The following is a 12,728-nucleotide window of genomic DNA, read 5'->3' on the forward strand; positions in this document are numbered from 1 at the left end:
GGAGGGAGAGGATATAGTTAGAATTGTGTATGTGTGATCCATCTCTATGGATGGATCAATTGTTATCACTACTGGGACTCTTTTTAATTGTGGTCATAACATAAATGTGTGTGTGTTTGTGTATGTACCTGCACCTGTGTGTGTGTGTGTGCACTTACATTTGTGTGTGTGTGTGTGTGTGTGTGTGTGTGTGTGTGTGTGTGCGTGCTTGTGCATGTGTGTTCCTGCAGGACTTTGAGATGAACGGGGAGTTGAAGATAGGCGTGGTGTGTCTCCTGGAGGAGGTGCTCCGAGATCCTGATCTCCTTCCTCAGGAGAGGAAAGCTACGGCCAACATACTGAAGTAAGCGGCGCTGAAACATACCATGAGTACACACACACACACACACACACTCACACAAACTGAACACACCAATGTACAGATTGATACGTGTTTCCTCAGCATTTCTCTTGTTGCCGTTTTAATGCCGTCTTGATTGAGTGTTCCGTTTCTAAGTACTCCATCATGGACACATGCGGGGAGAAGGTCAGGGAGTGTGCACGTGACAGAGTACGGCGTGTGCCAGCAGGCTGTGACCAATCACCTTATCTCTCCCCAGCGCTCTCTCCCAAGACGAGCAGGAGGATGTTCAGCTCAGGATCGAAGACATCCTACAAATGGTGAGAGAACTACGCGGTACTTCACCCGACGGTACTTTATACACTACGGACCACATTTATATGATACAAAGCCATGTCCATTTGTTGTTTGTTGTTATTTTTTAGAATTCTTTATTTAGCAGACACTTAGGTCAGACATCCTGCCCTACGAGTAGACACACTGGAGATCGAACCCCGTACATTGGCCACAACACCTTCCTTCGCAAATGCATAGACAATACGACAGATATAAACAGCATTTGATAAAAGAATCCTTGGAAATACTTCAAATGACGTAAGGTCACCATAGTATTGCATGACCCGAACCCTCGGTAATTAAACCTTCTCTTAGCATAAAGTTATTTTCTTGGTATGAACTTGCACGCAGTCCCTTGAGCTCACTCCCTCGTCACAACTATGGCTTCATTATTCACCCTTGTTACTACTGCTGCACACATCAAAGCTCTGCTCTTATATTATATCTCATCCGACACAAACACACACACACACACCCACTCACATGCACAAACACACACACACACATCATTACTGTCCTTGGTTAATTAGCCCCCCCACTATGTTCCTGAGTGAATGAATAATAAGAAGTAAGGAAGAAAGTCGTTAACTGCCTTGATTTAATTACTGGACAATTTGCGAGGCTGAATTGTACACACACACACACACACACACACACACACACACTCTCTCTCTCTCTTTCTCTCTCTCACTCTCTCTCCCTGTTTCTCACAACAACAACCACAACAACAATGTGACTGTAAACACACACGTATATGTTCCAAGAAGCAAGAATCAATGAATAATGAATGAAGAACGTGTGTGTATGTGTGTGTGTGTGTGTGTGTGTGTGTGTGTGTGTGTGCACGTGCGTGCGTGCGTGCATGCGTGTGTATGCGTGCGTGCGTGCGTGTGTGTGTGCTGGGTCCAGGCGGAGTGTCCGAGGGCAGAGTGCTTTGAGTCTCTGCCTGCGATGGAGCTGGCTGAGCAGATCACCCTGCTGGACCACATCGTCTTCAGGAGCATCCCGTACGAGTGAGTGGTCCTCGGACAACGAGCCCACTGCACGGCAGACACCCAACGACACCGGGAACTGACACAGCACTTCACACTGCCGTCGCACCTCACCGCTTCTACGGGCCGAGCCACCAAACGCTGTGAACGCGTCACGTCTTAGAGAACCACACACTGTCCGACAAACACCCCACACTCACACACACATAGATGTAGTTCAATAAGGTATGGTTCTTCACACACAGGCTCATCTCGGATCCAGCTGTCCTAGGGTATGTTAGAGCAGGACTTCTAGGGGGAGACGGCACAGTACCTGGGCCGGAGTAACTGCAAGGGGTACGATTCTCACATTGTGTGTGTGTGTGTGTGTGTCTCTCTCTCTCCCGCCCTCCCGCTCTCTCTCTCTCCCTCTCTAAGGGAGTTCCTGGGCCAGGGCTGGATGAAGGTGGACAAGACAGAGAGGACCCCGTTCATCATGAAGACCAGCCAGCACTTCAACGACGTGAGTACTAGTGGGCCTGCCGCCTGGCCCCTGGAGCCTATGAGAGGGTTCACGGGGGCGGGGGGGCCTGGGACCCCCGCTGGTCACGGGCCCCCGCGGTTGCTCTTGCTCTTTTCGGTTTGTTCCAACCAACATCTGCCTGTAATTGAAACGTCCCCGATGGCGTTTCCTGTACAGACGCGCTGCTATTTTTGTACAGGACCTTTCATGAGAATGGATCATCTATTATCAATCAATAGCTGATCAAGTTAGCTAACGTATAAGCAACACCACATGCATATCAGGGGAAATATACAAACACAATATGTAAGGGATTATGGACAGCGAGACGCCTATTATCGTGTAATATGTCACAATTGATTTTGCGAAAAAATAAATCAATATTTGACACAAAATGTAATAAACAAATGCAGATGTGTCGATTTTTTGGACTTCCATAAATCAATATTTGACACAAAATGTAATAAACAAATGCAGATGTGTCGATTTTTTGGATTTCCTCAAACTAAAATTGCCAGTTTCATTCTACGGTTGTCAGTAGCCTCCACAGCGACGGTCTGTTATTCCTAGCAGCAGTCTGCGAGGCTATGCAATAAGAAAGAAAGAAAGAAAGAAATACCAGACAGCTGGATGCCATCACTGTCGGATCAAAATCAAGTAAAACAACAAGCTGTCAAGTAAAATGAAACAAGGCTGTATAAAAAAAATATACATTATCATCATCGAGGAATTGAAGGGATCTTCCACCCAGTCGTCAATGTCCTGCTATCATCGACGTCTCTGGTGAAGCCCTGTGGCCCCTAAAGGCACCACCCTGTGGCCCCTAAAGGCACCACTCTGTGGCCCCTAAAGGCACCACTCTGTGGCCCCTAAGGTACCACTCTGTGGCCCCTAAAGGCACCACTCTGTGGCCCCTAAAGGCACCACTCTGTGACCCCTAAGGCACCACCCTGTGGCCCCTAAAGGCACCACTCTGTGGCCCCTAAAGGCACCACTCTGTGGCCCCTAAGGCACCACCCTGTGGCCCCTAAAGGCACCACTCTGTGGCCCCTCTGTGTTCAGATGAGCAACCTGGTGGCGTCCCAGATCATGACCCACACGGACGTGGGCTCGCGGGCCAGCTCCATCGAGAAGTGGGTGGCGGTGGCCGACATCTGCCGCTGCCTCAACAACTACAACGGCGTGCTGGAGATCACCTCCGCCCTCAACCGCAGCGCCATCTACAGGCTGAAGAAGACCTGGGCCAAGATCAGCAAGCAGGTATGTGTACTGTGTACACATGGAGGGCAATGGAGGCGGTTTGGTTTGATTGGAGACGCGGCGATTCTGTGCGTCTGATTTAGAGTTCTAAATTAGACTGAAGAATTAGATTGCACGTGGTTATGTGTATGTGTGTGCCTTGACTCACAAAAGCTTTGTCAAGGGTCGTGATTTCTTCAAATGATTCGTGCACTTTTTGGGTTTTTATCTCGTTGCGGGATGCACTTGCTGTAAGTCGCGTGGGACAAAAGTGTCTGCGAAATAAATACAATGTAATGTAATTGCCACGTTTCGAGACGCTGTGTTTTTTGTAATCCCTCCCAGACCAAAGCACTGATGGACAAGCTGCAGAAAACCGTCTCATCGGAAGGCCGGTTCAAAAACCTGCGGGAGACTCTGAAGAAGTGAGCCGTGAAAGATGTGAACCTACAATATCCACTGTGTGCTATGAGATGAATCCACAGAATGAAACCAACTCCACCGTATTGTACCATGTGCTCACCAGCTGCAACCCTCCGTGCGTGCCCTACCTGGGGATGTACCTCACCGACCTGGCCTTCATCGAGGAAGGAACGCCCAATTTTACCGAGGAAGGACTCGTCAACTTTTCCAAAATGAGGATGGTATGAAGCACTGCACGTTATGTGTGTCCACTGTCCACACATGTAATGAGAGTACACACACACACACACACACACGCACACACACACACACACACAAACAACAAACCTTGCAGTCATGCGATCAGCAATGCACTGTCTTCCACAGATTTCCCACATCATCAGAGAGATCCGACAGTTTCAGCAAACCCCGTACAGAATAGAGCATCAAGTCAAGGTACTGCTCTGATTACTGGCCACCTGGTTGACCTCACTTTTAAAAATGCACCTAAAGGTGACTGCTCCCACTAAGAGCTTTCTGATTTTGCCCTTTTTCTACTGTTTCCTGCACTGCCTCCTCCATTGTCTTTTCCACCACCTCCTCCACTGCCTCCTCCACTGTCTCCTCCACCACCTCCTCCACTGCCTCCTCCACTGTCTCCTCCACTGTCTCCTCCAATGTCTCCTCCACTGTCTCCTCCACCACCTCCTCCACTGCCTCCTCCACTGTCTCCTCCACTGCCTCCTCCACTGCCTCCTCCACTGTCTCCTCCACTGTCTCCTCCACTGCCTCCTCCACTGTCTCCTCCACTGTCTCCTCCACTGTCTCCTCCACTGTCCCCTCTGATCTAGTGCTGTCCAGAACGAAAACAGAAAGATTTTTCTGCTTCTTCCCTGCCCTTCTTCCCTTCTTGAAACCGAATTAACAACGAGTCTTTAGTCAACAGACGTTTGAATGTGAGAGACATGGAAATGTTAAACGGGGTCATTTGCGTGAGTCTCAAGCTCAACGCGTGAAAGTGGGCAGCGCTGCATATCAGTGTCAGCATTAGCGGTAGCATAAAAAAAGCACTCGGTTAGAAACCGAGTAGGAGCCTCAGCGTTAGCTCCAACACGTCCCCGCTGTGTGTCCAGGTGACCCAGTACCTGCTGGATAAGACCCTGATCATGGACGAGGACACGCTGTACGACCTCTCCCTGAAGATCGAGCCCCGCCTCCCAGCCTGAGGGGCCCTGCGCTGCCGTGGGAACCAGGAGCCGAAACTTCCAGACCCCCCCCCACCCCCCTACCCCCTCTACAGCTGACCCCCCCCCAGAGAGGACGGAGAGTGGGGGGGGGGAGTCCTACGAGGGGGGAAAAAAGAAGCCGACGAACGAAAGAAGAAGCCGTCTTTGACTCGCTCATCCAATTTAAAGTCACGTTTAACAAGAGAGAGGTGGACAAAAGCGAAGCCAGAGGTGCATCGTGGGGGTAGGGTTTGGCAACGCAGTGGCGTTTGTCCTCCTGCTGAAGTTGACCCGGTCTCGCCGAGGAGGGGGGCCGAGAATGCGGCGTGTGTCCTGTGTTTCTCTGCACACGCGCGTGTGTACAGGTGTACAGCGAGGGGGCGGGGCCCCCGCGTCTGATTGGTTTCGACGGGGGTGGGGGGGGGGGGCGGGCCCTATGACATCGTCACACTTCCCTTCCGGCGGGCTCCCGGAAACGCGGGGCGGACGCCCAGAGCGCTCGGGAGGCCCCTTTGCATGGCGTCGGGGGGGGGGGGGGGTGCATGTTCCGCTGTGACGCTGAGCCGTTGATGTTAAAAGAGATGTAGCATGTACAGGGGAGCGCGCCGCTGCTCCCGCGCGTCTGTGCCGTCGTCTGCGTTCAGCTGAGGTTCTGTGCCGTCGTCTGTGTGTGTGTGTGTGTGTGTTGACGCATAAAACCGCTTAGAGCCGCCACGCTCTCATTCGTTATGGTTGATGTTGATTGCTTATTATTGTTGTCGTTGTTGTTATTATTGGGGGTCAAGCAGCAAAGCTGCGAGACAACCATTGTTATTGTACGTTTTCCTATTATTATTATTATTATTATTATTATTATTATTATTATTCCGCCATGGGAGTCTATGGCAGCCCATAGAATGCCATGGTAAAAAGTTGTGAAATTTGGCACCCTGATTCAGGACCCACAAGCCCTCACAGAAAATTTGAGGTCATGCATTCATGCATTCATGTTTAGAACTTTTGACCCATTCATCCAATATTCACAGACAGTATAATTGGAATCCTTGAGCCAAGCTGAGTTCAACGCCCCCTATGACGTCGTTTTGCGCCATGATGGATTTTCCGCCATCTTGGTTTATGTCAAAAACATTCAAGATACTTCTATCACAAATTTTGTCCAATCGTTTCGAAACTTGGCACAGATGTTGATCAGAACATGCTTCACAAAACTTATCGAATAGATTTTTCAAATTCAAAACCGTCAGCCAATTTCTCAGCAGCCCTTTGACCTATCATAACCAAACTTGGTACATAGACACATGACATCATCATGGGGACACTCTCTTCACATGAGTATTTTTCAAACAAATTTCCAATGTCTGATGATACTATGAGACCTCCCCATACAGCTAGTAAATGATTTCTCACGGAAATATCCGTGACAGCCAATCAAATTTGACCGCGAAGCTGCCAAACAGGAAGCAAGCCAATTTCTCAGCAGCCCTTTGACCTATCATAACCAGTGTCCCCATGATGATCATAACCATCATCATGGGGACACTCAATAAATGTGGTGACCTTTGACCTCTAGGGGGCGCTGTAATTAATGAAGATGTGTTTTAACCACCTCTCTCTTCATATGAGTATATTTCAAACTTATACTCAATGTCTGGTGATACCGTCAGACCTCCCCATATAGCTCATAAATTATTTCTCATGGAAACATCAGAATTTGGCCGCCATGTTGAAAGTTGTCAAAATCAATGGTACATATCCACAGGCCACAAATTCTGTCGAATCTTCATGAAACTTGCCATATATGATCTTCAGACCAAGCTGAACACATGTGTCAAACAGCTTTTTCAAAACCGTTTGGCCATGACAGCCAATCAACGAGTCAGCGAAGCCTCCAAACAGGAAGTAAGCCTGTTTCTCGGCAAATCTTCAACATATCATAGCCAAACTTGGTACATAGACTCATGACATCATCCCGGGGACACCCAAACAACTTGGTGACCTTTGACCTCAGGGGGAAGTCAAACAGGAAGTGAGCTCATATCTCTGCAAGGCTTTCATGTATCCAAACCAAACTTGGCTCATAGTCTTATGATCCTATCCTGATGATGCCCAAGGAATTTGGTGACCTTTGACCTCTAGGGGGGCGAGTGTGATCATAACTTGTTTAAAGTGCTGAAGGCCGTGTGTCTGACGTAGATCTATCTTGTTGCTGTGGCTACTCTGGTCTATTTGGCAAATTTGTTTATGGAGTCCTATTCTGCTCGACCCCCACATCGCTGCTCTCAGCTATATTTATTGTTATTATTATTATTATTATTATTATTATTATTATTATCATAATTGACCTTTGACCTGTAATCATAGCCTCCTCTAAGACAAGGTGAAGGTTTTTTTGACACTATGCACCGCAAACAGGCAAGAATGTCTCCAAGACTTAAAATATCACACTAAAGACAACCTTAGATAATTAGAAAATGTATTTTTACCATCTTTTCTTACCCAATGCTATTTTTTTTATTTGGACCGTGCCTATTATTATTAATGTATTTGTAGTTACCTTTTCATTATAGTCCACATGAATGATAACGATTATTAAACCCTGAAAGGTGCCTTCTTAGAATGTTGGTCAATTTCCCCCCCGCTGCAAAAAATTCAAAACATAAGAAAGCGTTGTTATAAATTGAGAAGGTTAAAATAATCTATACGATTTTTGAACTGTAGGTAATGTAAAAAGTTAGATTGCAGATTGATGGATTCATTTTAAAGTCTATACTATTAGGTAGCATTTGAATAGGATACAAGTCAAAGATTTCCAGCAGCAATGTCTCTCCCAAGTGGTCAAATGTTGCAACTACAGACCTGGCCAATCACAGCTTTGCAGTTTTTCATTCCATTTGATTTATGGCTTGAAATATAAACGTACTGTCCTGTACACCGATGTGTTGTTTTTGGATATCGGACAAGGTTGTTTTTGCACTCTCTAAGATGTAGCTTTGCCTGAATGAATAGATCATAGCTGTCTCTCATTGTTATAATTTATTTAATCCGATTTAGTAGTTTTTTGTATATAGTGAAAACAGACATAGCATATAATATATAGAGTTTATATGAAAATTGTCATGCTGTGACATGACAATTTTCATTGATTTTCTTTCTCAATTCTTGATTTTGCATTCCCTAGCTTATGTACAGTATAGTAAGAAACCTATGTTGCATCTAATTTAAAATTTTAAAAAATAGTATTCTAATGTTTAAAAAAAAAAGGTAGCATTTCAGTAATGGCAGTGTGGTATCTAGCCGTGCAGCATTCCTTGTGTGACGTATCTCTGATATGATGAACATAGTTTTCCTGCACGTTCCCTACAGCTGCATGTAGTGCATGTCAGACCGGACCCCCAGCCTCACTGTTTCTGTCTGTCTGCTTCTGTCTGTCTGTCTGTCTGTCTGTCTCTCTGTCTCTCTCTCTCTCTCTCTCTCTCTCTCTCTCTCTCTCTCTCTCTCTCTCTCTCTCTCTATTTATAGAATATATATTCAACACTGCCATCTCAGGCCACATCACCGAGGAATAAAGGGATATTTCACCCTTAGTGGTCCATTTCCTATATTCATTGACGTGTTTTGATGGAGACTATGTTCACACTTTGTCATCTGTTGTTGTGCAATGCCGGGCTCTTGTCGTTACCCAATGCATATCAGGGCCCTGCTTTTGGAGCTTATCGTTGAGGTCTGGGTTGACTGGAGGATGGGTGTGGTGGTGGTGGTGGTCGTCTTGGTGGACTATTCCCTTAACCGCCTGTTTCTGTGTGCGTCTGTGGGGCAAAAACAAACAAACATGGAAAAAACAAGTTTGGGAAAAACCGGATGCTTTGTTTTGTATTGCATTCTTGTTTCGTGTTTTGCTCTGTTTGTATGTATGTATTTATGTATGTATGTATGTATGTACGTTTGTTGAAATATTAGTTTGTATGCTTTTACTTATAGGTGCAGGGGAAATAAATTTCAACATGCCTTAAGTGAATTCTGGTTTGTTTTCTGTTATTCTGCATGTGGCATACTGTACCACACTGGCTGAATCATGTATTAAAATGGGTACATAACAGTATAAAGTACACAAAATTGGCTGATGAATGATTTATAGGGGATAGATTCATAATATTACAAGATAACAGTTAACCCCTGAAAGGAAATTGCAGTGATAGTTGCTCATCACATATTAACATCATACTGTATGTTTCTTCACAGCTGCACAACCCCAAAAAATAATTAAGATAATGTGGGAGTGTGTGTGTGGATGATGGCTGGTTTAAGCAGCCTCACCTGGCCGAGTTTGATTGGACAATATATGAGTAATCAGGCATGGTTCCCGAATGGTCTCCTACGACCAGTTCAGTAATGCATTACATTACTGGCGTGAGATTCTGTAGAATCTTGTAATGCATACCTTATAGCAGGGTCCGCGGGTGTACTGGGCTGGGCTTTAAGCCCAGTTCAGACCAAAGATTCGCGACGCAACGACTTGCAACGAGACGGTTTTAGAACGTCGCAGGGGAAAAGTTGCAGCAGTGTGAACTGGTCGTCGCAAGGCGTTGCAAGGAGTCGCCAAAGATTGAACGTGTCAAATCGCCAGGTCCAGTTTTAGAACGCAACGATGTGGCTATTTCTCTTCAGCCAATCAGGACACAGCACAGAACAATTTAGGCTTATTAAATAGGCCTACAAGTTGTAGATCCTTATCTTTGGCTCCAGAACAACGATTGTAGATAACGTTAGGCTTGAGCTGATTCATTGACATTATTTTAACGGGACCACCGTTACCGTTGTGGCAGTTCCATGCGCAACGGGGATTTATAAAGGTTACTGTACAGTGGCGGAGAATGCGTCAGGAGCTGAATCACCACTACGGTAGAGCTAAGAAGTTTCTACGAGAGCTTCAGACCAACCTTATCAACAAACGATACAAAAAAAAAAAAAAATACATAAAAATGCCAAATAGTGATAACACGTCCATTAAGTCGCCGCCGGTCCAGATGTGTCAGGTGTGCGCGAGAGACAGAACGTTCGCTTACCACTTTTGGAAATGCCATGTATACAGTAGGCCTACGTTCGGATCGCATGACAGGAATAGATCTATTCCTATTAGAAATCTATTCGGAACAGAAGTGTCCATGTAAACGCGGCTAGTGTTCACTGTTGTTTATCCATGATTTCAAATAAGAATTCTCCAATGGCTTTTTTGTGCAAACTATTGGCCCATAGGCTATTACGAAAGTACTTGAGCGCTAGTTAAAGCCCAAATTACACAAAAATATCTTATTGAGTTGAAATTATTTGCTGACAGCTTGGTCCCCCCCAGTTCAAAAATCCCATCTGCGCTCCTGGAGTAATGGATAAAAAAAAATATATATTTATCAGTTGACGATTGAATGTTGAGAATCTCTCTGAGGTCTGGTGAGAGTGGTGCTACCACCAAGTGGCCATTGTTAATATTGCGGCTACTGTAAAGCTATTTATAGTAGACTATATTGGCAACCTTAATCCATCACTTTGCCCTCACAGGTCTATTTTTCTGGTAGTTTCCTTCAAGGTGAACAGCCTTGTAGGGATGACAACTTCTCAGGAGCAAAAACAAACTAAATATACACACAATTCATATCAATCATATTTGAAAATAAATGGGGCTTCTTGCACATGTGTGGCTGTCAGCACAGCCCAAGTGAGTGAGTGAGGGTGAACCTGGTCACTCTATCCTTCCGCAGTATGGCGCTAACAGTGTTAGGTCTGACTGCTGTGCTAGTTTCAAGCTTCGCCTTTCCCCGCTGGCTACTTCTGACTGTTGCCCTTTAGCTCAAGTCTGTGTATATCATTACAGTGTGTTGATAGATCAGCCGCCTCTGGGTTCCTGTGCGGAGGAGAGAAGCTGCTGGCAACTAGCAGTTAGTGGTTAGCAGCAGTCCAGTCTGTGTCTCCCACAGCTATTAAACCTGCCAAGCCCAAGACGGACGGGGATTGGTGCCCTAAATACCCTCTCTATAGGTGGGGGCATTAATTGAGATTAGACAACATGGCTCACGGCTCCACTTAGGGAGGTGACGAGACAAACTCAACGTATGAGCGCCTTTGTATCAGCACGGAAATGGTATGATCTATCTGTGTGTGTGCGTCTGCGTGCGTGTGTGTGTGTGTGTGTGCGTGTGTGTTTGTGTGAGACGCTACAGCAACTGTAAAATGCATTGTGTGTATTACATTTATATAACATGATATATGTTTATGTAATATATGCATGATGTCTTTGGGCTCGGACGGTCAAAACCAACGCCATCCTTCTGTCTGTCTCTTGCGTCTCTTGTTAAACTGTGTGATCCCCTGCAGTGTTCACCTCATCTCACCGTGGGGTACTGGGTCGCCCCCCCCCCCCCCCCCCAGCAGTGACCCACCCAATGCGTGTTCAAGTTGCCAGAGTGACCAAGAGTTCATGGTCAAGAGCCACGGCGCCCAGCTTAGTCTCCGTCTACAAGCGGGACGGCTGTCTGGCAGCACAGCAGTACGCGCTGCGGGGGGACGATAGTGTACGCGGCATTAGTGTGAGGAGCCGGGCAGACATGACGGCTGACAGGGAAAATAGGATTTCCTGTCTGCTGCTGGAGGAGCTAATCCTGAGCCTCCTTACCTGCCCTCACTCACCCCTCACCTATCTCATTCTCTCTCTCTCTCTCTCTCTCTCTCTCTCTCTCTCTCTCTCTCTCTCTCTCTCTCTCTCGCATGCACTGACATCCAAGTTGATGCTTTTTCTTTTATGAAGATTTCTATAATTGCAAAGTTGTATTATGTAGCAGGCACACACTTTACTATGAATCACCCAACAATGTGGAGGCCTGTATGGAACTTGCTGTTTTAAACACACACGGGCCGATTCATACACCCATGCACGCGCATCGATGTGTCAAGTGTACACACGCGTACACACACACACACACACACACACACACACACCCACACGCCCTCCCCTCCTTTCCCTGTGATCCTGTGGGTTGCCGCAGCTCAGCGCTCATTCTGCAGACGGAGCTTCTCGGGACGTAGCTGCAAGAACTTCACCTGCACACCCTCTCCCTCTCATCCTCAGGTGAGCTCCCCTCTTCTCTCCCTCTTTCTCCCTCTGTCCCTCCCTTCGCCTTCCCCTCCGTTTCCCATGATCCATCATCATCAGTTTCCAGTTTGGATGTGACTATCTATCACTTACGGAAGAATTGAAGGTGGTATAGGATAAGATAAGATGTGCCTCACAATGCAACATTCTTTAGACGTTGTAATAATATCTCCTCTACAGTAAGGTGGGTCAACAAGCGTACCTGAGCGATATGACCACTAGAAAGTGTTTTTCCTGTGTGTGTCCTTCTATCAAATAAAAGGATTGTGTCCTGAACAGTGTCCTTGTCGAAGGTGCAGTAATCCGGCTGACACATCAGCCAGCCTGTTATCTGCTGTTCCCCTACATATTTAACCATGCCTTATCTTCTGCCTCTCGCTCCTCACGCACCTGCAGGTTCCAACAGCCCCCGGACTGCCCTCCAAAACAACTCAACTCTACCACTAAAAACACAGTGGCTATGCATGGCGCTGGCCCTTCGCCTCTTACATGTTTCCTTTATGGGCTGGGATTGCTCTGATTCACCCCCCCCCCCCCCCCCGCCCCTCCC

At 46.6% G+C, this 12,728-nt stretch overlaps 1 protein-coding gene across 1 annotated transcript in view; it reads left to right on the forward strand.

Moving 5' to 3' along the window:
• Nucleotides 1-5,037, forward strand: part of rasgrf2b (Ras protein-specific guanine nucleotide-releasing factor 2b) — a gene marked incomplete at both ends in the record, with an annotated part of 37,317 nt that extends 32,280 nt beyond the window's left edge. The window contains 9 exon segments of the mRNA XM_084468183.1: nucleotides 231-343; nucleotides 600-660; nucleotides 1,586-1,689; nucleotides 2,086-2,170; nucleotides 3,233-3,430; nucleotides 3,755-3,834; nucleotides 3,936-4,053; nucleotides 4,199-4,267; nucleotides 4,945-5,037. Coding sequence (XP_084324309.1) covers nucleotides 231-343; nucleotides 600-660; nucleotides 1,586-1,689; nucleotides 2,086-2,170; nucleotides 3,233-3,430; nucleotides 3,755-3,834; nucleotides 3,936-4,053; nucleotides 4,199-4,267; nucleotides 4,945-5,037 — 921 coding nt within the window.
• Between the last annotated feature and the right edge of the window lie 7,691 nt (nucleotides 5,038-12,728).

This window comes from Micromesistius poutassou (assembly GCF_964030765.1).
Source record: "Micromesistius poutassou genome assembly, chromosome: 5".
Classification (NCBI taxonomy): Eukaryota; Metazoa; Chordata; class Actinopteri; order Gadiformes; family Gadidae; genus Micromesistius; species Micromesistius poutassou.